General features: G+C 38.5%; 1 protein-coding gene across 3 annotated transcripts in view; it reads left to right on the top strand.

The window, feature by feature from the left end:
- The window catches only part of WWC3 (WWC family member 3), a 100498-nt gene that overhangs the window by 15417 nt on the left and 60486 nt on the right, over positions 1 to 24595 (top strand). For 2 of the 3 annotated variants that reach the window (XM_010394376.4, XM_010394377.4), the window contains exon 1: positions 22573 to 22676. In XM_010394376.4, coding sequence (XP_010392678.2) covers positions 22661 to 22676 — 16 coding nt within the window. In that variant the 5' untranslated portion in view covers positions 22573 to 22660. Of the gene's footprint in view, positions 1 to 22566; positions 22677 to 24595 lie in introns of those variants that run through there. The other variant, XM_039550311.1, reaches the window with a different exon arrangement.

Here is a 24595-nt window from a genome sequence, read left to right on the forward strand (position 1 = left end):
CCAGAGGTTTCTCCCTTGGCAAGGTCTGAAGGACCCTTGGCAGGAGGATGAGGTGGGGAGTGGGGTCTGGCAGGGGAAAAGTAAAATGAGTAAGGTGACTGTATGTGTATGATGCTTTTTTTTATTTTCATCCAGACTGCCCTTCTTGTGCTTTGTGAGCTTGTGTTGTTTTTCTAATCATTGTTCTTTGAACAGTGTAGTTAGGAATTTCCTGTTCACGTTTTACTACAATGGTTTGTTTAAAATGATAGACCGCAGTCTTTCCTGACCTAAAACTAGATTAGCCTTGAATGTCGAAAAGAAGTCGGACAAATAAAGAGGATAGGCTGTATTTGCTTATGTCATGGAGAGGGGCCTTTTAACCATGGTCTCAGTTGTATCAAATACCACAAGTCATGTTTCTTAAATATTTATTAAGACAAATAAACATAGTTATTGTATGAACTGGCAGGTCTCCAAATTTCTGTCTCTTTGATTCTCATGGGTGGGTCGCTTTTAATCAGGAGAAGTATATTTAGTCAAGACTCTGATATCTACTGGATTACTGAATCCAGCCATAGCTCTCAGTTCTCCCCTCTCCCCTGCTTTGTTACATTTTTAAAATGCAGCAAAATAAGCCTCAGCAAAGTTGAAGTTTTAAAATACTAAGCAGCAAATTTTGGGAAATGCATTGGGTGCCTGTGATAAGAAAGGTATAGTATAGTCTTTGTATGTACTGCCGTATGTTTGCTTTCAGATTTTGGGGGAAAAAATCTCCAAAGCCCAGTGGTGTTAGATGTACAATGAATTGTAGCATCCTTATTATCCAATTTATGTTTATTTAGAGCAGGTTCCTTGTAGAACACTGCTAATCTGTGTAAATAGAGCACACCTATAATGATGGAACAGTACAGGTAATAAGGCTATTGATTTTTATCTGGAAAGAGATAAAATTTCAGTGTTAAAAGCAATATATGACCTTGACTTTGGACTTTTATTTTACAGAAAAAATACTGTATCATAAATCATATTATGGTGCGGCACAAAAGTTTTATTCAGTTTTGGAGGAATGGCATATTGACCTTCCTGAGTTCGGTACTGAAGTCATTAGTGACAAGTGTCAAACTCACTAATATACACTTTATACAATGCTCTTGGGTGTTTTTAATACAAGATTGTCTGTGACCATGCACATGTGAAATTCTGGTAAACCTGCTAAATGACTCTTTCAAGATGGGAGATGTCAGATTTGTAAGGTTGTGAAGCCTCTAGCTGATACGACACACAGGCATGTCATTACAAGGGTGTTGCCAGTTAAAATACTCAGCTGTTACGGTATTTCCAGCTTAGCATCTAACTTTGTTCCACCCAGCAAATAGTCACATAAATAGGACTAGCTGTGGATTTTTAAAGGAAATATTTAATGTATTTTTAAAGAAAATAACATTTGGAAGGAAAAATATTTGGGTAGCTTGTCTAGGGTAGGGCAGGGAGATGCCTTGCAGGGTACAGAGTTTGATGTGCTGAAGAAGCTCTCAGTAGATGTTATATGGAAAATGTTACCATTTATAGAAATCAGGTATTTCCGTGAGTACCGGAACTGGTGAAGCCTGGTTTCCTGTGGGTTTGAGTCTTACGGCTGATTGAATTTGGTGTCTGGGAAGGTGAAAGTTCTGCTGGATGCTTTTTGCCTTGTGTTCGGGCTATTTGCATTTGCTTGCTCCTGGGCAGATTTTCTGATACTTGATTAGGTGTGAACCATGTGTTTCTCACTTTCCATTAGGCCTCCTACTTTCATAAACTTTCAAAGATATTTGAATTATCTAGGGGGTTTCCCTAAAATTAGAAAACTCATCAATAGGAAAAAGTCAAAATAGACTTAAGTCTATTAATTGTGTTATTAATAATCACATATCCATATTTTTATAGGAGATGGGACTATGAGCACCTGATTTCTTTTTTTTTTTAATGACCCTGTTGTCTACTAATTTCTAGTAGCCAGTTTTGTTTGAAAAAGGAGCCAATTCCTAAAAGCCAAGCAGTGCTTTTACCTATTAAATGGTAGAAATAAATTTTGAGATTAGTGTGCCAGATTTTGTGGTACAGACTTGGACTTCAGTCATTCTGTAGTGTGTGTGCAGTGGATGCACTATTCATGCACAAATGAAACAAAGCATTAGATTTAAGTTTCCAGTGTAGGTGTTAGGCTGAGCTGTCTGTGCTTTTAGGTTTAGTTTCCTATATGCATGAACAAAAAGTGTAATCTTTAGTAGAGAGCCAGAGTCCTGCTGAAGGTTTATCATTCCTGCTGTTAATGTACCTCCTGGAGCTGTTAGCAGTCATTTTGTTGTTCATAAGTATCAGAAATGCTTTGTGTGAAATACTGTCAAGGGCAGTGGATGCCATTGGTCCCACTGTCAGCAAAAATTGTTCACTTTGGTTTTGACCTTTGTTAAACACAGATTTTTCTACCTGGAAAAGATCAGTAAGTTAAGGTGTGAGTAAACAGGGCCCTCAATCTTCCATATGAATGCTTTTTGTGTAGCAATATGGGTGATTAGTTTATTCCACTAGATGAAGTAAGTGAGGTGAATAAGGTGAGTTAGCAATTTCATTATGAGACGCTGTCAGTTGTGTCTAAATGCTATGTTGCAAATTTGGCTCATGCTTTGAGCTGGTTGTGAGCCAGTGGCTGTGGTTAATTCATCACCAAACCTGAGCTAACAAGCCCTGTGTAGGCTAGATTATATTAGATGGAGCTCTGTGCCACACTGAAGTAGCTGGAAGCTGTACTCACGGGAGCCAGAGCAAGGCTGCTTTGAGTCTGCTGGAAACATCCTGTGTAGACAAATGCAGAAGTGTTTGTGTGGGGTAGATAATTTCTACCGTGAATTTACAGTACCTTTACTGTAATGTTACTTTCTTTACAGAAATCAGTTAATGTTCTTTTTGTGTAAGCTGTAGGCTCTAGTTACTTCTTCTGGGGTTGTATTTATAAATTATGCATAAAATCTGTATTATCATAGGATGTATCACCAGTGTTAAATGGATTGATAATGTTCTTACCTGTTGATTTGCAGTAATACAGCATCTTGTATATAATAAAGTTATCTTAAGCAAAGATCTTTGAAATAAAGCCATGACTTCAGGAATATTTCTAATATGATCCAATCACTTGGAAGGCTAAGTTAAATCTTCCCACTCCTGCGCACTGAAAGAAGCTGGAGGAACACGTGCCGTGATGCAGCACAGTGACTCTGCCGTGGTGCTCACAGAGATGCTGCTGAAGCTGGCCATCCTTTGGTGGAACAGGCTGGCTGTGGCTCTGGAGGGCTCAGACTGCTCCCAGTACTGTGAGAAGGCCTTTATGTGCTTACAGGAAAGAAAAAGGAGACAGTACTAAGAAAGCATTTTTGTCATTGTTTGGATAGCTGTATATTGTGTACAGTCAAAATTTACACTTACAGAAGCTTGCAATGGGCAGGGGAACAGCGCAATCTGTGCCATTAATATGTGTGTGCATGGGAAAGCACATGCCTGATCTAAAAGGTGTGTTTGAGAATGCTTTTGTAGTTCTCTTGTTTTGGAAATTGGAAGATCAAGGCAATGTAGGTTTAAAACAATGGAACAATGTGCTGGGCTTAATTGTACAAAATACACGAGGATGAACTGTTTACTGAGGGCAAGGCAAGTTCATTTTCATGGTTACTTTTCAGAGAAGCAAGAAATGAATTTTGTTTTTATGTTGGATCTCTGAAAACAATGATTTCTTTTTTTCTTCTCAACATTTATGTTTGATGGATGCTAAAAGTTGCTGGAAGAACTTGTCCATTCTTATTTAATACCTATTAAATAAAACCATGTGTTAGAACAAGCTACTATTAAAAATGGAATTTGTGTAATTAGTGTTCCTTTTTAATACCAATTAGAGTCCATAAACTTTTTTTTTGTTTACTTTTATGCTGTTCTTGGATTGTATAAGTTGTTACATTATGAAATTGTTTTGGGTCAGTTGTCAATAAATGATGTATTATCCTTTTAAGTATTCTGGATTTGTATTATGGCAACAGCAATGTCATCCTGTCCTCTGCTTCTGGTCAGGACTCATTTTCTACAAAGAAGAGAAGTGCCCCTTTTATGTGTTTGCTGGAATTTTGAGAAATACAGATTATTCAGTCAGAAGAAATGCGCACATGTGCATTGGTGTCTGCCCTCAGCATCGCTGTAGTGCCACGTCAGAAAGCAGTGTGGTCCAGAGTGTCTTTCTTAGCTGATATGTTGCCTTGCATGGTGCTCTCTTTAGAGAGTTTGGGCTTTGGTTTTTGGGGAGCGGATGGAATCAGTATTCTTGCCCAAATCAGCATTCCACTTGAGACTTGACTGGTGTCTTAAATGGGTGTATTTATTGCTGCTTTTTTGTTGAGAGGAGTTAGGGAAAATTGTCTCGGTAAAACTAATTTCTGCAGGAATCAGAAGCATTAAGTCATTGTGAGTAACATGTATTGCTCAATATATGGCCAGTGGGTAGGAGGGGGCCCGGACCAGTCATATCTGTAAAATTCAGGCTTCCACTAAAATGTAGCACAGCAACAGGGTTTAACGGGCTGGGCAGTGAGGTTCCTTGCCTCAGAAGGCTGTTGTGAAAAATGAATAAAGATGACTGGATAGGCTGAAAAGCCATGCTGCTGAATGGTTGTTAGAAACACCTTGTTAATTGCATGGGGGAGGAATAGATTTAATGCAATATGATGATAATTATTTAACCGGTGATATCTTCATTGTATTCTAATTAGAATTTGAGAGCAAATTGTCAGAGAAGTTAACCTGAGGACATTAAAAATTTAGGTCTTTAAACTGTGATGAAGAGTAGAGAAGGGATGGACCTTTGCTCTTCTGACAGCTTCCGTCTTTAGTAATTCCTTGTTGTGCTGTGGCAGTATGAAATCAGAAAACCGAATCCTGTGAATAAGAATCCTGAGGATTTCATGCTGGGAAGAGCAGAGTGTGGCTATGTATGTAAGCATCTGGGTTCATTTATGGGGAAGTAAGACCTGCAGAAGGAAGCTGGATGAAGCGTGATGGCAGAAGACAGGCTTTCCTGGCAGCAGCAGTCTAGGAAATGGTGAGAAAATATCTTCAAATTATTTGTTCAGTTGTGGCATAAGTACAGGATGGGGGAGGAAAGAGGGAGTACTCTGGTTTCTTTTCCACAGCTGTTTTGGAGAGGCTTTCTTCTTGCTTAATAGATAATGGTAAAAGGTTTTTGGAAATGACAGAACATGAAATTGTGTGGAGAAGGGAATGTAAGAGTCATTACCATGTTTTTCTGGGATTTTCCTGTCAGGCTTGTACGCTGTCCTGCCTTCCCATGTACCATAGTTTCCCTTTCAGTTCACTCAGGTTTCCTAATAGAATTTGAGAAGCTAGTGGTAAGTTTTGAAGTCCTGCTCTGTTAAACACACTTGAGTCACAAATTTTTCAGCACACATCTGGAATAGCAGTCGTGGTTCAGTTTGCTTCATGCCCTCCTTTTACTGGATCTCCTGAAGCACTGCTCATCAGCCCAGCTAAGCAAGCAGGCTTACAACACTTCTGAAAACTGTGCATTTTTTTTCTCTTTCAGGCTACTCAGAGATTGAATCAGTAGATCTTTGAATAACTGGAAACAGCTAGTATTGTTGGGAAAAGTTTGTTACCTGTCTGAAATTTTGCTGATGATCTCCTGAGTCTAGGGGACAGTTCTGCCTGCCATCCTCACTTCAGAGACTTGGAGGGCCCCATTGATGTTTAGGTCTTGCATAATAATAGTTTTGAAGAAAATAGGTGCATTGGAGTTAAAGAAACTAAAACTTTATATGCTTCCTCTGTTAGTAACACAAAAGGCTGTGAAATGCAGGGAACAGTTACTCTGACAAGATTTTGCATAATTTCCATGGGTAGATATTTTTCTGTATTTTAAGTAAAGGAAACATATGTCCCTTCTGCTAGAACTTAGAATTCTAATATGTCAGATATAAACCCCATTTCTCTTCTGAATGCGTCTGTCCAGCCTTCTTGTTATTTAGTACCAGACATGCCTCATGGAAATGCAGATGCTTTGCTTTTCCTAATTCAGTTTTTTCTGCAGTTCATTTAATCTGCATTTCTGATGTCTTTGTGGCTTTTCTGTGGTTGCATGTGAGCGAGTGCTTTCTGTATCAAAGATAGACTTGATCTTATATGAGAAAAGAGAAGCTGGGAAGAGATTTTAATTGCAGTTACTGTGGAAAAATAGTTTTTAGTGAGGATATGGTTGAGGATATGACTCAAAACACAGTAACTTGTTTCCTTCGCACACTTTTCTTTAATGGTTGCTTGGTCAATCAATCATTTCACGTGCTTTAGCAGTTAATTTCCTGCATGAATATCTAGTTATTTCCTGTGCAGCTCTGGTGTGTGGGTTTGTGTGGTATTTTTTTTTAACAATGTTAATTGATAAACAGATAATTAGTTGATTCCCAAACATGTTCTCCGTGTCAATATCCTATGTTGTTAGGTCTTAACCTTTCATGAGCACTGAAAGAAGTATTCATATTGGGGATTATTCTTCCGGGGGGCTACAGTACCACTGTCTAGAAGTGGATATTCAAAGGTGCTTTTGAGGTTTTAGTTTTTCATTTGCTGTATAATTGAGTTTCTCAGAAACTTTTAAAATAGGCTGTGTTCTTGCTCCAAACTTTAGAAGGCTCATATGGATCCTGGTGCCTCAATGCTCTCTTCCAGAGATGCTTTTATGATGCATCCGTGTGTTTTTTTCATGTTTATTAAAATTGCATGGCCAAACATAGACCGAGCACTGTAAAATGCCAGAATTCATGTCTGCATTGTCATTGTTGTGACACTTTCTTTATGTGGCTGTTCTGATTTTGTTTGGGTGGGTTTTTTGGTTCTCCTTCCCTCTCCCCCTCCCAACCTGTGTGAGGCTTAGTGTACCCATAGTATACTGCAAGTTAGGCTGGTAGTTTGCTACGAATAGTAGATATTATTCACCTCGTGCCTGTTCTACATTGCCTCTTTGCTCATCTGATAGCAAAATAAACTCTATTCAGTACCCATGGGAACCCCCCCCAAATTGCTACTTTCCCCTTTCTCTATTACTTTTTTTGAAGTTCTGGTGAGTTGAAGCATACTTAGTTTACTGTACGGTCAGATGAGTGTTAGAAGTAGCTGTGCTATGGAGTGATGGGATTGTGCAGGTCATGGCAGCAGAGGGGGACACACTGGAAGGTAGCAGGGATCTCTCCAGCTCAATGGTACCAAACTGTTAATTGAGCTTTCATGCAAAACCGCAGGTGGGATTTACGGTATAGTTGGAGTGGAGAGCACAGGGGAGAACAGAGCCATGTGCAGTCTCAGAGCTGAGGGATGTAGAGGCTACTTTCTTTCCCCATCCAGCCAGATAGGCTGTGGTCTGTTCACAGTCCTGCTGGCCAGTGCCTTCTGCTTGAGCTCTGCTGTTAGTCCTTCTCCTTGTGCTTATCCTACTTCTGTCTGTGCTTCCTTGGACCGTTCACTGCTTTCTGATTGCCACTGCCTCTTCTTCCAGCACCTGGTTCCCATGTTCTTTATTCTTTTGTATCCCTGCTGCCTGCTTCTTTCTTTTCCTCCGTGATGTTCAGGTGCTAACAGAGGCTGCATTGAGACTGGAAGGAGAAACTGACTTCCTAGTCTCTTTCCCTGGAAGGAGCAGGGCTGTACTGGAATTGTGTTTCTAGAGCTGCTCCTTGCAGCTGGAGCAATCCTCTCAGATGTCCTGGAACGCTGGAGTTTAGTGAGTGGCTGTGTAGCCAAGAGAGGTCCTGAGAAGCTGGCATGTGTTCAGTGGAGATTAAATCTGAAAAGACCCGAGCTTCTGTACTTCACAGTTATGATGAGCATGTGCAACAATATTCCCCTCTTCAAATCTTTTGTACCTTCACCAAACTTGAATGGTTTTCCTCCGGTATAGCACGATACCTACAAAATTCGGGTCCCGGGGTTAGCAGTGCTGGGATAATCTAGAAGACTGTTGTAAGAATTTAAGCAGGGGGGCAGGGAGGGACGGGACAGCATTTTTCCTGTGCTTCATTGTTTCAACTGGCAGAGCGGTGTTAATTGAGCTCTTACAAGAGATGAGAAGGAGGCACACCCTTGGGAGGGAGAACTTCAGCCAAGGCAACTCTACTCTAGCAGAATAAAAAGCAATAAAAAAAATTCCGAATGAGGAAATGCCTAACGAAGCATATCAGACTTCCTAATGAATGGGTGGCATTGCATTACAGTAATGTGCAGATGATACAACATCATATTGCAGCAGACTTTAGATACCTGCTACTTCTTGTTTGTGGATACGCAGTGCTTCCAGATAAAGAATTCAGATGCTTATTCTGCTATGTACGTCTTTTCAGTGTTTATAAACACTGCTCTTGTCACTATGGAAGATATGCTCTAGGTCACCCATGAGGTTGGGCTACATGCAAGGATTACCAGCTGAAGTTCTGTGGCTTGTATTATGCAGGACTTGAATTAGATGATGACAGTGACTTTCTAACCTTAAAATATGGACCTGGACAACTGAGACCACTGTGTGCTGCCATGGTGGAAGTTAGGGGCTGTCTGTGGCTGACTGCCTCGAAGGCTCAAGGCGGGGGTGGGGGGGGATCTGAAGCTGTCTTTCTACAGCTCTTAAGATTTCTGTCCTAGTACTGGAGCTGCTTTTGGATATGGAGATTGAGCACTGTGCACTGAAAATATCTGCATTTACTAACTGAAAAGGAATGCATAAATATAGAAAAATATGCCAGTACAGCTTATTCCCAAAATATGTTCCTATTGTGGTGCAAGGGACCTTTGGGTGAGCAATATCCAAAAGGAAACTTTGGAAGAGATACCTACCACTTCTAGAGAGACTTGTCATTTACGAGTGATAATAATAATGCAAACCACAGAAGTCAGCTTCCTGAGTTGCTGTAAATGTGTGTTTTTAACACTCCTTTTCTAACACAAATGTAGGAAGCTGGCAAAGTAGCTATTTCAGTGCTCTAGAAAAGTTTAAAGCGAAATAATCTAAGGAAACGGAAGCCTCTATTTTTAACCTTCTCCGTCATGGGAGATGGGGAGGAAGAAGAGGAGGCCATCTACTGTTGAAGTTTCTTCAATATCTTAATATAAATTTAATCTGATTTCCACTGCTGTTTTAATGAAGAGGTATTTGTTGATGTTCAGTTATGTTCAAATTAGGATCACTTTAGGTTTGATGGCACAGTCAGTCTTCTAGAACTGAGCTTTATCTCCTGTTGACTGGTTTTTACTTTTTGATTTTCTGGTGTTTGTGAAATTTTCTACTGTAATATAACTCCCAACACTACTTGTGCTGTTTTATGGTTTGATTTATTTTCTTATGGCAAAAATTATTTTAGTGAGAGTTCGAAGTGTTTTTTATATTGAGTTTGAGCAGATTCTTCTAAGACTTTTTTTTCATACTGCATTCTTATAATTCATTAGACGTATATTATTTATCTGGATTTCTCTAGAATTTTTTCCCAAAGTATTTTTTATTCTTGTATATATGTAAAAGCATGATGGTGAAGTTATGAGTAATTCCTCATATTACTTATTTGGAACTACTTTATTAGTCTAACTGGAAGCTTAAGTATAATACATTGTACAACTACTGGCAGCCAAAGAAGTAATAGCATCAAACTTCATAAGTTCAACCTCTTAAAAATTTCAGATGAACATAAATCTGTAAAACTGATTTTGGGTTATATTACTAAATTACTAATATTAATTGGGGAATATACTGTGTTAATTTGCAAGGTCAGCATCAAGGAAGACTGTAGGAAGCAAGTGTATTTGGGGAATGATAATAATAGTAGGATAATTGCATATTGGGAAAACAGGGGCTGGGCTGAGTTTTCCTAAAAGCTTGAAAATTGCTGTCTGACAAGGGTGTTAACCTGGAGTGTGGAGGAACTTCTAAGAGTTTAAGTGCACGTTTTAGAGAATCTTCTCCACAACACCTATATTAACATTATATGTATGTAGATAACATGAATTTCTGTTTGTGACTGGTAGATTGAGAATGTTGAGAATCAAAAGTTTAGAAATCATATAAACTAACATGTCATAAAATCTAAATAATTTGACAGCTATATCTGTAATTTTAAAGGCAGAGAGTGAGCTGTGGAGAAGGAAAAGTAGCAAGGCTGGAAATCATTGGAGAATCATTGCTTTTTACCTTAGGCAGTTATTTGGCTTAAAGAAATTATTTTACTTTGCAGGGAGGTTGGTCCTCCATTGGTATAAAAGCAGCAAAGATTTTAGGGAGATGAAATTTCTTCTGTTAGCTCTCCTGATAAGTTTGGAAAATAAGATGCATTTTAAGCACAGTTTTCTTTAATGGATTTATTTTTAGACCACTTTTAATACCTTATAGGTAGTCATTAACTGTTTTTGTAATACCACTTAGAATATGGAGCTTTGAAATAAATGGGTAGATTGAGGATGCTGATGTATACAATAGTCACTAATGCCTTGTCCATCACCACGTCTAGGCAGCTGAAACATGCATCCATTTATGCTTGACTAAGGATCTGTTACTCCTGGAAGAGAGGAAAAGCCTTAAATAATGAGGTGACTGCTGTAGATCAGTGCTTGCAAGAAATGGACTCTGAAACCAAAAGCATCAAAGATCCTGTCAGCATACTTCCATTTCAGTTGCTTAGTGCTAAGTCAAGCTTAGTAACTGTTCAGGCAAGTGATTGAAACGGTGCCTTTGGATGCAGTGTGTGTGTCACATTAGTTGCACTCTCTCACCCTCACATAAAGTATTGCTTTATTAATGTAGTTCAGAAATTTAAGAAGAGGAGCAGTCTGGAAAGCCTTCCTTACAGATCTGCAGTGCAGTTTGGGCAGGGGGCTGCTGGAGTGCAGTGTAACGTCCTCTCTGGTTGCAGGTTTTCCTCCATGCCCATGGGCACCCACTCCACTGAGAGGGCTTTGGAGCCAGAGCTGTGGCCTTTTACAAGGCAAAATTTCTCTGTTTTACAGGCGAAGTCCGTGCGTGACAGCTTAGTAGCATGTTAGAAGACATTACATAGAAATGGTACAAAAGAGTCCATAAAATTTCCAGGAATGTGATAATTGAACATGTTTGAGAAATGCCATATGTGGTACTTTTAGGAAAAATGCAGGATGAGTATAAACACGTTTTCAAGTGTGTTGGAAGAAGAAGAGAAGAAAAGCTCTTTTGAAAGATTAAATGAGAAACTCTTGTCTTGAATTTCTAATATTAGCTGGCATTGTAGACTTTTCTGGGTGTGAGGCCTTTGTTTACTGTTTTACCTCACAATTTGTTTTGAATAGGATGTATGTGAAGTCATGGTATGCGTATTCTTTTGGCACTTATCTACACATCACTTTGTTCCAAGACTTGAAAAGAATGGTCTCTTGAATATGTATTTTTTCAACTCTTTTTTTTATACTCAGTCCAGTTGCATTTACTTTTTCCTCCCATTGTTTGTCAGTTTCTGCTTAATTTCTCTAGAAATGGTTTCTGGTAACTTTTAACATGTGTTCTCTTTTTTATTAATATAATTGAATAATACTTATTGGTGAAAATAGTTTCATGAAAATAATTTCAGTAAAATTTAATTGAATGTACTCCAAATATAGTAAGTTTTTGGAGGATTGGGGCTTAAAATATTTTAAAACATCAGATGAGCTAAATTTTCACTGATGATAGTGCTAGGCTTGTTTGTGCATATAGGCATGACAGATGTCTGTCTCTAGTGTCATTAAACTTCAATTTATATGTAGGGGAACGTTAGCTATAGCCTTTTCTAAAACACTGTTTCTCTTAGAGTACAGAAACAAAAAATCCCTTTAGCTGTTGTTTGTTGGCATGTTTTCTAGAATGATGGACCTTCTTAGTGTATGAGAGGGATTTTCACAGAATCGTGGAATATGCTGAGTTGGAAGGGACCCACAAGGATCATAGAGTCCAGCTCTTGGCCTTGCACAGAACCATCCCTAAGAGTCACACCATGTGCCCAAGTGCATTGTCCAAATGCTTCTTGAACTCTGTCAGGCTTTGTGCTGTGACCACTTCCCTGAGGAGCCTGTTCCAGCGCCCAAACCCTCTAGGTGAAGAACCTTTTCCTAATATCCAACCTAAACCTCCCCTGATACAACTTCAGGCCATTCCCTTGGGCCCTGTCACTGATCATCACAAAGAAGAGATCAATGCCTGCCCCTCCTCTTCCCCTCATGATGAAGCTGTAGACTGCAATGAGGCCTCCCCTCTGTCTCCTCTGCTCCAGGCTGAACAGAACAAGTGCCCTCAGCTGCTTCTCATATGGCTTCCTCCAGGCCCTTCACCATCTATGTTGCCCTCCTTTAGATTCTCGCTAATGTCTTTCTTACATTGCAGTGTCCAAAAGTGCCCCCAGCACTCGAGGTGAGGCTGCCCCAGTGCAGAGCAGAGCAGGACAATCCCCTCCCTTGTCCGGCTGGTGCTGCTGTGCCTGATGCCCCCCAGTGCACGCTTGGCCCTCCTGGCTGCCAGGGCACTGCTCACTCATGTTCAACTTTCCATTGACCGGGACCCCCAGGTCCCTTTCTGGGCACTGCTTTCCAACCTCTCATTCCCCAGTCTGTACATCCAGGGTTGCCCCATCCTAGGTGCAGAATCTGGCACTTTCCCTTGTTGAACTTCATGCAGTTGGTGATTGCCCATCTCTCCTAATTTGTCGAGGTCTCTCTGCAGGGTCTCCCTGTCTTTGAGGGAGTCAGCAGCTCCTCCCAGTTTTGTATTGTCTGCGAACTTGCTTGTATCCCTTCCAGTCCTACATCCATTGGGATGTAGTTCCATATATATTTCAAGATGCTAATGTTAACCTTTATGCATCTTCAGCTACTTGCCTTCTAGTCAGCCCAAAGACTACCAGTTAATGTCAGATTCTCTGTTTTGCTGAGATGTGTCTAAAATGGTTTAAAGTGTTTCACAGTGCTTTCTTTATTGAAGAATGTCTAAGTTAAGCTCCAGTCATTTGTCATTTGCATGGTATTTAGACTAATCAATAAATTGTGTAGACAAATCACTTGCGTGTGTGTATGTGTGTACATATATGTATATGCGCACACACACATATATATTTAGTTATTTCCAATCTGGATAATTGGTAAAGAAGAATGATAAATTTAAGGGAGGGGAATACCTTCAGTGGTGAAGAGATAACCAGTACAAACCTACAGAAACTTGAATTACCATTGTAATGTTACCATTTGGCTGTTAGAAAGTTGTAGAAAAATCTCTGCTATAATGTTTGGGATAGTCACATAGACTTCAAAATTTTGAAGAAAAGTTTAGTCTAGCAAGGTCAGGCTAAAAGGTAACAAGATAGTTAAGGCTGGCATAATCTTTCTGGGTGTAGGACATCTGAGGTTAGCAAGAGAATGTAGTAGATGGGCAGACACTTCCGAAGAACTTTACACTTTTGCGTCTCTGCTGCTCTAGTGAGCAGTGATAGCCAACACATTTTAATAAACTGGAAGTGAAAGAGGCAATGTAATAGTGAGGATGTTCTAATCTTTTTTGATATGAACTTCAAGTGATCATGCAAGAGTCCTCAGGAAGTATTCGACTGCGTCATAGTGTCTTGCAGCTTTTAAGACCATTTTACTTTTTACTGAGATGTAAAGCTTCTTTTTGTGCCTCCTTTTCTAACACATGGAGCTTCATGGACTTGAATTTGGAGTTTTATGTCCCATTTTTGTTCCTCCTTGTCTGCTGGGGACTGTTTTCCTGTCTGCTGTGTTTTTTCCCTGCTCTGAATTCCTCCCATGATTCTCGTTCATGTGCAAAATGCTTATTACAAAGAACTTGCTGGTAAGATCTTGCCAGATGCACTTTTTCACCCTTGCTTGGGTGACTTCCATTAGGAAAGTGCAGGTGTTTCCTCCTCATCTGATAGTTGCGTACAGAAGTTGTGACCAGCAATCAGAGGTGAACAATTTTTTGTGTATAGGCAGACACTTACACACAAACACATATACACTCCTCTGTGTAAGGGTGAAGCACTTACCGCCTCTCCCACTGACTCTTCTACAGTGCTTTAGTTAACTGGTGGGCAGTATCGTGGTCAAATAAGCTAGCCGGAAATTTATATTCTTAAACCAGAGGAGTCTTTGCAAAACTGAGGTTACAACTTGTTGCTGCCTGCTCTGAGGTTGCCCTTCCCCCTCCCTGGTCAAACAAGCCAGGACTTGCCTCTGCCATGTGCTCTGAACTCCTTTGTTCCAAGCGCGGGCAAAACCAAATGTAACTCAAACTCTTCAGCAGTGTCTGATTGGCCAGTCACCCCGGGTCCGCCCCCAGTCCTCCCCTTTCCCCTTCTCCGAATAAAAGAAGGGCCCAAGAGGGGGCCTGTCCTTTTTGGCTTGCATCCCTTCTGTGAACATCTGCCTCTGTCTCTGAAAGCTTCTAATTGCAGGAATTGGCAACCAAAGGCTATGTTTCTCCCTCTTTGCTTCTACTGGTGGTATCAGCTTTGCAGCTACCATTTGCCGCTTTCAGAGCTGCTGAAATGGTGGATTGCCCGTGCTACCTCTCTAGGCTTCCTGTGGCTTTCTAAAGCATTGAACTACGAGCTAGCCGGTAAAAAGCTGTGAGTATTTTCCACAACTGTCAAGCACAGTTCTGTTGTTAGACAGAACTGAACACAGAAATGGGTTTTAGTATATTCTGAGGATGTAGAAATCTGGCAGCTGGATGACTTGCTTGCCTCCAGTAGAAGGTTGCAGAGTTGTAGTTCGCAGGATGGAAGAAATAAATGGATAACTACATGCATGGCCTCTACTAACTAGGACCTTGATTATCAATCGTATGTAGTTGGAAAATGCTTCTATGAATGGATGTTGGTTAAAAGTTATAAATGTTGATTCAGAATCAGTGAAACTAGAGCACTGCATACTTGCTCACTCTAAAGCTGTCCTGTGTCTGGACACGTATAGTGTCATGTTAGGCTTCTTACACAAGTGGAAGAATTCAGCTTGCTTCTCAAATTTTGAAATTCTCTGTTAAATTTTCTTTATTGTTTAGTTTAGGCTTTTGATTCTTATTCATTTGGTTTTAGGTATTCTTTTTTGGAGTCTCACACATTACGGAAGTCCTTGAGAAGATCTTGTAAATATTTAGAGACTTTTGAGTCGCATTGGCAATAGAAAAGTTGTAAATATTTTGCATGTTACTCTTTCTAGCAAAGAGCATATTCAATACAAAGGTGCAATTTGAAATCAGTTTTGGAATCAGTTTGAAGGTGCAATTTGAAATGAGAAACTGTAGTTTCCAAATTCCTTCTCCTTAACTGTCTTACCTGCCACATATCCCTGCTGTTTTCCGCTTACAGTTTATTCCCAGCTGCCGTATATAATTTTGTCTATTTTCTGCTCTAGATATCGAGTCATCCGCCATCCAGTCTTCTTTTCTTCAGCCAGTCCCTCCAGCAATTGTCTTTGCCCCACTGCTTGTCTTAGGTTTTAGCTGGTGGCTTTGTACAGTTGCTGGTCACTTTGGGCTATCTATGCATACACAAACTAAATAAATTTTAAAGCATTCATGGACAGTCCCACTTAACCCCTCTGCCCATTTTTTTACTGTTTATCCTCTGTAAAAAAACACAGTAAGTTGCAGAAACAAAGATAGTTCTCTTAAAAGCACTGATTTTTAACTTGGCTGTGATTTTTGAGGCAGGCATTTTCATGAAATTTCATGTGTACATGAAATGTGGGTATATTTTCAGCAAGAATTTCCCATAATATTTGTGTTCTGAATTTGGATACGGATCATAGCTGCTGGTAAGAAATGGGTAGCTGCTGGAAGACTTGGCTGCTTGTGTGGAACTGTTTCAACAGTTCTTGAGCAGCCAGACAAGTTATGCGAGAGCTACAATTGGACATAGGATTTTATGTTTCAACATACTAAGCCAGTATTTTTCAGCTGTTTTGGTTTTGGGGATTATGATAAACGATAAAAACAAAAGTATGTTATTTGTCTATTGTTGCTTGTTAGTAAATGTTTATTGTTTCTAGAACAGTGAAAGGTAAGAGGGTGTCCTTGGGTACATTTCTTAGAGATGTTTATAGACCATGTAGACTGCTATTACTTCTTGTAAGTCAACAAATAGGTTTTCTCTTAGCTGTGTAGCTTTACATATATTTTGCATCACAAAATCTAACTGTTCAGTGTTTAAATTAAAAATATGGTCTGATAGTGATCACACATTTTCCTCACACTTCAAGATGTTGATTTATTACTGTACAAATGGCTGGCTAATGCCATCCTGTGCCTTCTGTTCTGCTCATTGATGTATGCTGTGTTGGCTTGTGTTACTGTAAATTGAAGCAAACACACTGATCGGAGAGTATTAGCACTGTCTTCAGTTTATTTGCTGTTGAGAAGAAAAGAGAAAATAACGAAATATACTAATAATAATAACAACATAAAAGATGCAAATACAGTGTGATCTTAAAAAGACTGAATTTCAAGTGACCTTTAGAAGAGTTGGTGCTGTTATTTCCTTGCTGTAGGGTGCAATTTTTTTTTCCAAGGGAAATGTATCCCAGCAATGACTCTGAACACTTTTTAAGATCTTTGTCCTGAGCACAGAATTTCATTTGTGTAAGTTTCAGTCTGGCCATCTGTATTGTGGATTTACTTTAATGAAGAATCGAGTAGATGTTCAGTAAGTCATTCAGAGTCTGAGGTTAAATTACGTAGTAAAATGAAGATATATAATTTGGATTAAGAAAAAGGTTAAAAAAACCTTGTATCTTGATACGTATAGTTTGGTGAACTTTGTTGTACTTTTGACTAAACGGTTGGTATGTAATTTACCAAACTTTATTTCAAAATCCAGTTCATTTTTATGACTTGGCTGCTTGCAGAGAGCTGAGTGGATGGAGGACAGATGAGGAGGAAAACCATGGTGTACTCCAGAGTGCTGTAACTGGGGATCTGGAGTACATGGTGGCATTTACTGTGAACAGAACAGCCAGTGACTGACTGGCATGTGCTGCCCTGGAGTGAGGCTGCATGGGTCTGCCTGTTTCTGCGCTGTGGAGGAAGCTCTTTCCTTCAGCAGCTGGGCAGAGTGTGCCTGCCGTGTCCCTGCCCTGCTCGGGGGTAGTGGCTGTTGGGGAGGGCAGCCTGCTCAGAGTCATGGCACAGCTGGGTGGCTACACACCCCTCTATGTCTCACAGAGACAGTCTTGCTGCCCAGGCCAGAGCTGTGTGGCGAAAGATGTCAAAGAAATGCCTCCTGGACTGCAGTGTGACTTTTAAAAACAATATAATAACAATCCTCCCATTCTCCCCCTGGTGTAAGCAGCTCTTCTTACCAGTGTTGTGAAACAACAAAAAAATGATCTTCCCTTCCTTCTCAATTTCTTGGTTTGGTTTGTTTGGGTGTGTTTTGTTGGGGCTTTTTTTTTTGGTTTTTTTTTTTTTTCCTCTACTCTGTGCAGTTGGAAGGAATAAGAGCCATGGTACAAGAAAAGAGGGTTAATTGAGCTTTATAACAATGTCTGTAACTTAAATTCATGTTTTAAAGGAGCTAAGAAAAAAACACTGAAAGCTTTAAAGTGTGTGTCTGATTTCTCATTTTGCCTTTTCTCTTTATTTCCTTGTGACACTTCAGTAATATACTTGGCATAATACTTTCCTTGGATAAACTATTGTAGATTTACCAAATTGCTAAGTCTTTTCTAGTTATTCTATTACTAATTTTTAAATTGCATGGTGTTCTTTAGATCTCTAATGTGAATTTTTGCAGTTTCCTAATAAATTAGTATCACAGTTTCTGTATCCACATTTGTCAGGCAGAACTATCTATCCCCTTAGATGACAATTCAGACTGAGATCATGTTTGAGGAAATTTTTCTCCTAGTTGTCTGTGGAGGTGTATCAAATTTTATTAGATATTTTTTGCTGCCATTGGACCTGACCAAAATCAGGAACAAAATTAAAAGCACTGTTGATAGCTTCTATTCTTGCATCCTTCTCTCTGTCTCCTACAGACAGTGACTTTTGTTCAGAACTTGGTGGTTCTTTTTTATAATTAGCCCTCATGGTTAGTGCTTTCCTCTTAATCCAGGCCCACTTTGAAAGGTGGGGTACCCTGTGTGTAATTTAGGTGTCTAGGCATTGTTTAAAGGAGGGCACCTAGTTTACAACAGTGTTTCTACCTTGGAACACCTTTTCGATTTCCTGTTCAAGATCTTGGAAAAACAGGCTCTGTTTGTCTTTATTTAGTTCCTCCCAGGGGAAGTTTTACTCAATTAGACCTAGGGATTTCAAGCAGCCAGGGCCCTCTAATGTGGCATCAGGGCCGGGAAGACTGAGGATCTTATCCAGTATTTTCCAAAGCCTTGTGTTTTCAGTGATCTGCTTTTGGTTTTGAAGGTGTATGACAATGAAGCTGCCCTACTCTATCCGTCAGACTGTGCTTTGGAGATGTGAAGTACAACTCTTTTTTGGACCCAGAAGCATTTCTTCTATTGTTTAAAGGTTGAGGGTTTCTGTGGGTTTTTTTTTGGGGGGGGGTGGGGGGTGGAAGGGGAGGGTTTAAATTAGATGCTGTTAACAATGTTTCTAAAGCTGAAAGCCCTTTTGAAATAATTTATCTAAAATGGAATGTATTGTCTTTTAATGGTTTGTCTTCTTCCCATCCAGTCCCTGCCATGAACTAATGCATTCAAGAAATACTTGTTTTGCTGCTGCGTATTCAGAAGACTGTACTAATGTGTTCTGGAATCCTTCTTTGTATCATAGTGGTTAAAGATATGAAATAAGTATGCAAGGAGGAGAAAAAAATCACTTGTTTGGTTTTATTTTACAGTTTAATTTCCGTATTCTAACTGCTTAGCTTGGTAATTAATGCAGAGAAAATGTGAATAAAACTTGGGTTTTCAGATGTGGTGTTCGATTGTGTGCAGTTACCAGACTTCTGTTTCTTCTTAATGAAAACATAAAATTTGGGCAGAGTTAGAAGTTACAGATCTGAGGTGCATGACATTGCTCAAAGATTTTTCTCTTGGCTTGATAAGACTGGATTTGGATTATGGAAGCTTTCTTATGTGATTCTGTATTTGCTTCTGGAGGGTTTCAGAGTCACAAAAGATTGGGTGCCTAAGGACTGAAGAGCATCATTACTTTTGGAAAGTATAAAGTCAGTTAATCTGAAGTTAAGGTTGGTTTTTCGATCTGTGCAGAATTCGCCCCCATGGAGAATTGTTACTTGTACCTGGCCTGTAGGTCCAGTGGCCGCAAAGAATTAATGCTGTAAACTGATCCCAGAGGATTTTCATCTTCAGCTGAAAGTTCAGAACCTTCTTGTTAGAGTCTGCCAGTTGTGTTGGGGGAAACAGAAGGTGATCTTGGGTGAATTTATTATTGTTTACTACTGCGATCACAGATAAATGCCCTAGTTTGTCTTTACTGTGAATAGCACAGTTTGGGACAGCCCTGGTTTTTGTTTAATTAAAGATGGCCACATTTTTGTTGTGTCTTTGTCTTGATAATGCTTTGAAAAGTTTTTTTGTCTTTATTTCAATACTTTGAAATGTTCTAACAGATGTACCTTGTACAATTCTTTGTAAACAAGTAGAAAAGATCTGTTCTATTTTATAGAACTTAAGCTAATTAGAAACAAACCCAGAAGGTAAGCAGTGTTTCCAGAAGATACTTAATTTCAGCAGTTAACTGCTGTAATTTGTGGCTGAGCTCCAGTGTAGATATCTGCCTATGTTCCATTTTGTCTTTGTTACTCTGAAAAACCCTAACAGTTTCCTTAACTGCCAAGAAAGTAATCTTGTCCTCAGAGTTGTGCTGGTTAAACCAGAAGGGTATTTTTTCAGTTCACTTAGTCAAAGCAGTGCAAAACACAGACAGAAACTTCCAATTCTTAGTTTTGTGTCTTTGGCTGAAGGTCCAACTACATAGGTATAATAAATGTGACTGAATTGAGAGTCAATGTGACATTATGCTTTGAAGGGAATCCAATTTGGAGCAACTTTGATTGTAGTTTAAAATGAGCAACATCAACTTAATAATGGTCTAAATATCTGGTAGACAGCTTTTTATGTGTTGGGATTTTTTTGCTACAAGTTTTCCTTCAAAACCATTAATTAAACTGTTCACACATGCTTTTACAACACTGTAATGAAAACTGGTTAGACCAGATGCGTTGGTTTTCTTGTCTCCCTTTTCCAAAAACTGAACATCCTGCAGGTCTGAGTCCTGGCGGGATCACAGAGAGCATTGAATTAAAGTTTTTGTAGTGTGAAAGGTTAGAGTATCATGTGCAGGTTTTATTTATGAATAAAGGGTGAGGGTATGTTTGTGTAGCAGGCAAGCAAGTCTTATAACTCATTCCAAAGAAAATCTTGTCTATAGTGTGGTAATTTAGGAACTGATGTCTAGACTACTTTGAGAAATTGTAAACATGATGTCTTCAGAACAAGACCATGGGAGTTTAAGAAAAAACACCACACGCTGTATGTTTAATATTTGACTGAATTCCAGGGAGATCAGGAGTAGTTTGGCAATATCTGGTCTGCCTGACTGCTAGATGAATTAGTGAGAGTGCATATGTCAGTTACTAGTAACATCTTTCTTGAATACAGCATCTTTAGATTTGCACGATTACATGATGTAAACTACATATTTGTCAGTAATGGAAAATCTTTAAATAGTGGTGCACAAGTTTAGATACATCTTCATCTTATTAAATTGTTTGTAAGTGTTGGAGAATCCACCAAATAGGATCAAGCTATTATTTGACCTGAATAGCTTGATCTTTCTACTGTTGTGCAGAGCTGTTGAAACATTACATTGAAACTAGTAAGGATATTTTTTTTTTTATTCTACTACAGTTCATTTTGAACACTAATCTCAAGAATACTAAAATAGTTTCAGGAGGAAGGTAAATGCGGGTTTTCTGTTGGCTGTGTGCAAAGTTTTTTTGCTGTTTGTTGGGGGTTGAATGGTGCAAGGATATCTTTTTTTTTTTATTCTACTACAGTTCATTTTGAACACTAATCTCAAGAATACTAAAATAGTTTCAGGAGGCAGGTAAATGTGGTTTTTCTGTTTGCCGTGTGCAAAGTTTTTTGCTGTTTGTTGGGGGTTGAATGGTGTGCTTACTGCACCATTGGACTAGCTAGAATGTAGCTGTAGTAGTATTTCCATGATTTGAAGTCTTTACCATTGGATTGTCTGCTTGGTTTTATTTTGGGGTGGGAAAGGACTTCCAAGTTCAAAGACAGACATACTTTAGTTCAGACAAAGTTACTGTTTTATACAGGTGTTATCAGATGAAGTGAATTATGAATCCTAATGATCTCTCCATTCCTTAGTGTATTTGTAAGCATAGTCCAAATCTGGTGTCAGAAAACCTTAATTGGGTATTATAACATACAAACGGAATTTAAACAAACAGTATTATGCTATAGATTATGCTCAATTTAAGTCAGTCCCTAAATTACAGTATGTATTTTATGTTTGCAAAGTTGTCATTGTTCTAGGTATTATAAATGCTGCAACAAATATGTGAGGAAGGTATTGTGTCTATATCCCATGTATAATTGAAATTACTTTATTAGTAGCTTTTCAGTAATTTAATTTTGTGACAGCTTTTAGAGGAAAATGTTATCCTAGGGGTTAAGTAAAGATTAAAATGAATATTCGGGTAATAGACATGATTAGACTGAGCGTAAGGGCTTTTATATTTATGTAATTTATTCTTTCTAGTTTTTTATATACCTTGCTGTTCTAGAGCAGTGTTGGTTTAGAGTCTTTCTGTATATGGAACCCAGTCCTTTCAATGTTCCTGTCAACACTGACATGGCTGTTTCAGTTTTCTATTACCCACTGATCTATCTTTGCATAGCAAGGGTTGTGATATGTTAAGCTGCTAGATAGTAATGCTGTTACTTATTAATTACTATTTCTGCTCTAATTGCTTCAGAATTTTTCAGAGACATTTGTTTGTCTCTCTTCTTTTTGAGGGAGAGGAAGTAATTTGGATATGTCTGGACCAAGAGAGTATCATTAATATTTGGAAATGTATAATTGAAAAGAGGAAGTCTGTTACATAGTGCTGTCTTGAATTCTAAGTTATTTTTTTAAAGACAAGCAATTTGTCACCCAAAATAAGTTAAAACCTATGAAGCTTCTAGTAGTTTCAGCAGTGGTGTACACCAGCTTCACATTTGTGTTCTTTGCAGTATGGGAGAAGAACTGGCAGGACTGCATGCCATTATAATTAATTTGTTATACATAGAAACTAGAGGGGAGAAGCTTGTCTTACCTGCTTGGGGAGTATCTGTCAGCATATTTAAATGAAAATTTATTTTGAAACTGTATGTTTGTAATTATCAGCACATTCCTAAGTAGTGTAACTAGTTTTTGATCAGCTGGCAAAGGTATCTTCGAAATATGTAATAACATTCATTGCATTGTAAACTCTGCACCTTTTGTATTTATTTGTGTTGTTTTTATTTTTACAGGATTACAAAGCCATTGACGTTTGCTGACTGTGTTGGTGATGAGCTTCCTTTAGGATGGGAAACTGTTTACGATCAACAGATTGGAGTTTATTATATGGACCACATAAATCGTGAGTAGATGTATGCTTGTTTTGAGGAAGCTGGGGTTAACTCTCGGCATTAGCTTTGCTTCCAATACCATTGATAACACCTCATGCTACAGTGAGAAAATGTATGCAAGTAATTTCTCGCAGAATATGCTTCCTTATCTTTCATATGGGGGCATAATTGTAAAACATTCAATTTGTAAAGAATTTTACAACCTATGATTGAGTTATAGTGTATACAAATATTTTGGTTTGCTTGGTCATACTGTGAAGTATTAGTAATTTTGTTTCTGCTTTTTGTCATATGTCAGAAATATTTTTGTTTTACACTCTTATATTTCCTATTTTTCCAGTCATGCATAGTTCACTCTTCTTTATTGAAAACCATAGTGCATTCTGAGAGAAATGTGCTGATTTTTAATCAGAAGCATTATGAAATACAGTACTTTCATTCTTGCTTAAGAAGTGCATGTTTTATGCTTTAATACAGTACAAAATGCTGTCAAAAAGACAACAGATATCCCTTTTGGAAACTAATTTTGAATGCTTTCTCTTTTGGACTATTGCTGAGCTTTGTATCATCACTGTGGCACATTTGCCAGTTCTACTTTTAAAAAAATGTCTTATCTTTATAGCTTTGTACTGCTGCTGCTATTACTGTTGTGCTATCATTAAGCCTCTTATCGCCATTGAGTGAATGCTTTCAATATTGTGGGAATTGGCAGTTGGTGGGGGCTAAGAAAAGAAGAAAGTAGTTATATGGGCTATCACAGCAATGGTAAATAGTATAATCTGAAAAACCAACCTCAATACTATCTACTTGAAATCTAGTCTATTAAAAAATGAAAGTGTAGAAATAATTTTGGGCTTCCAGCTGTCACTGGAATTACTTGTGTGTTGTGGTTTCACAATTACTTGCTTTAAAAAACCCAAACAACAGAATAATAAATGTTCCCATGGTATTGTTTGACCTACACAGGTACTTATTTGTTGTGAAATGTAACAAAGATCATTAACTAAATGATAAACTTTAAACAGCTTTTAATACATTAATCACAATGATAGACAAAATATTCAAAGGCAGTAAGTACAGACCGTTAGGTAATTCTTACAATAACTCTGTTTAAAAAAAGTATTAGTTTAAGGATTGCTGTCATGGTAACTTCAGTAATGTTGAAATTTAATAAAAAGTGAGGATTACATTGGAGTACAGTAATGGATTGCACTTGCACCAAAGTATGTGTGTGAATGCATATATTTAAAAAAAAAAAAAAAAAGATATTGCCAACTCTTTTAAATTTTTTTTTTTAAATTTGCAGGTGGTTTTAAGAGTCCCTACAGAAAAGGAGTAGAACATGAGCTCCTACTGCAGTGCTGTGACTTAAAAAAGCTACTGATAGGCCTCTGTGATAGGAATAGCAACCACCATCACACGCAAAAAAAAAAAGGCTCCCTTTGCTTTTTGAATTGTGTTATTAGCAGCTTTACCACAGACTTCAAGTTTGAACTTACAGAAGGGATATTAATCATTGTAGGCATGTCAGATCTGGCTTGCGTTTTTTTCTGTGCAATTGAGAGCAAAAATTATACAAGAGAGTTTTTGCAAAGAGCAGTTGAGTTCCCAAATGATCAGTGGGTAGACAGAAAGAAAAGATGAATATTAATAGGTCTGGAAAAGTAAAGCTAATCATATTAGATATGAAATAAAGTTAATGTATGAACAGAGGGATAGAAGCTTCATGGGGACAGTGCTGAACTGAATAAAAGGAATCATTCAGCAATTAACAAGGTTGCAAAATTAGTCTCTTTCATGATAACTAATTACTTGCAGCCCACAGATATTATCCTAAATGGTAATTCAACCATCACAGTAAAATGGGTTTGTCACCCTTAGGCTAATACAGTGCTTTCAAATACCAGCAAGATTTATAGTAAGAGGGAAG

Source organism: Corvus cornix, chromosome 1 (genome assembly GCF_000738735.6).
Source record: "Corvus cornix cornix isolate S_Up_H32 chromosome 1, ASM73873v5, whole genome shotgun sequence".
In the NCBI taxonomy this organism is placed as follows: Eukaryota; Metazoa; Chordata; class Aves; order Passeriformes; family Corvidae; genus Corvus; species Corvus cornix.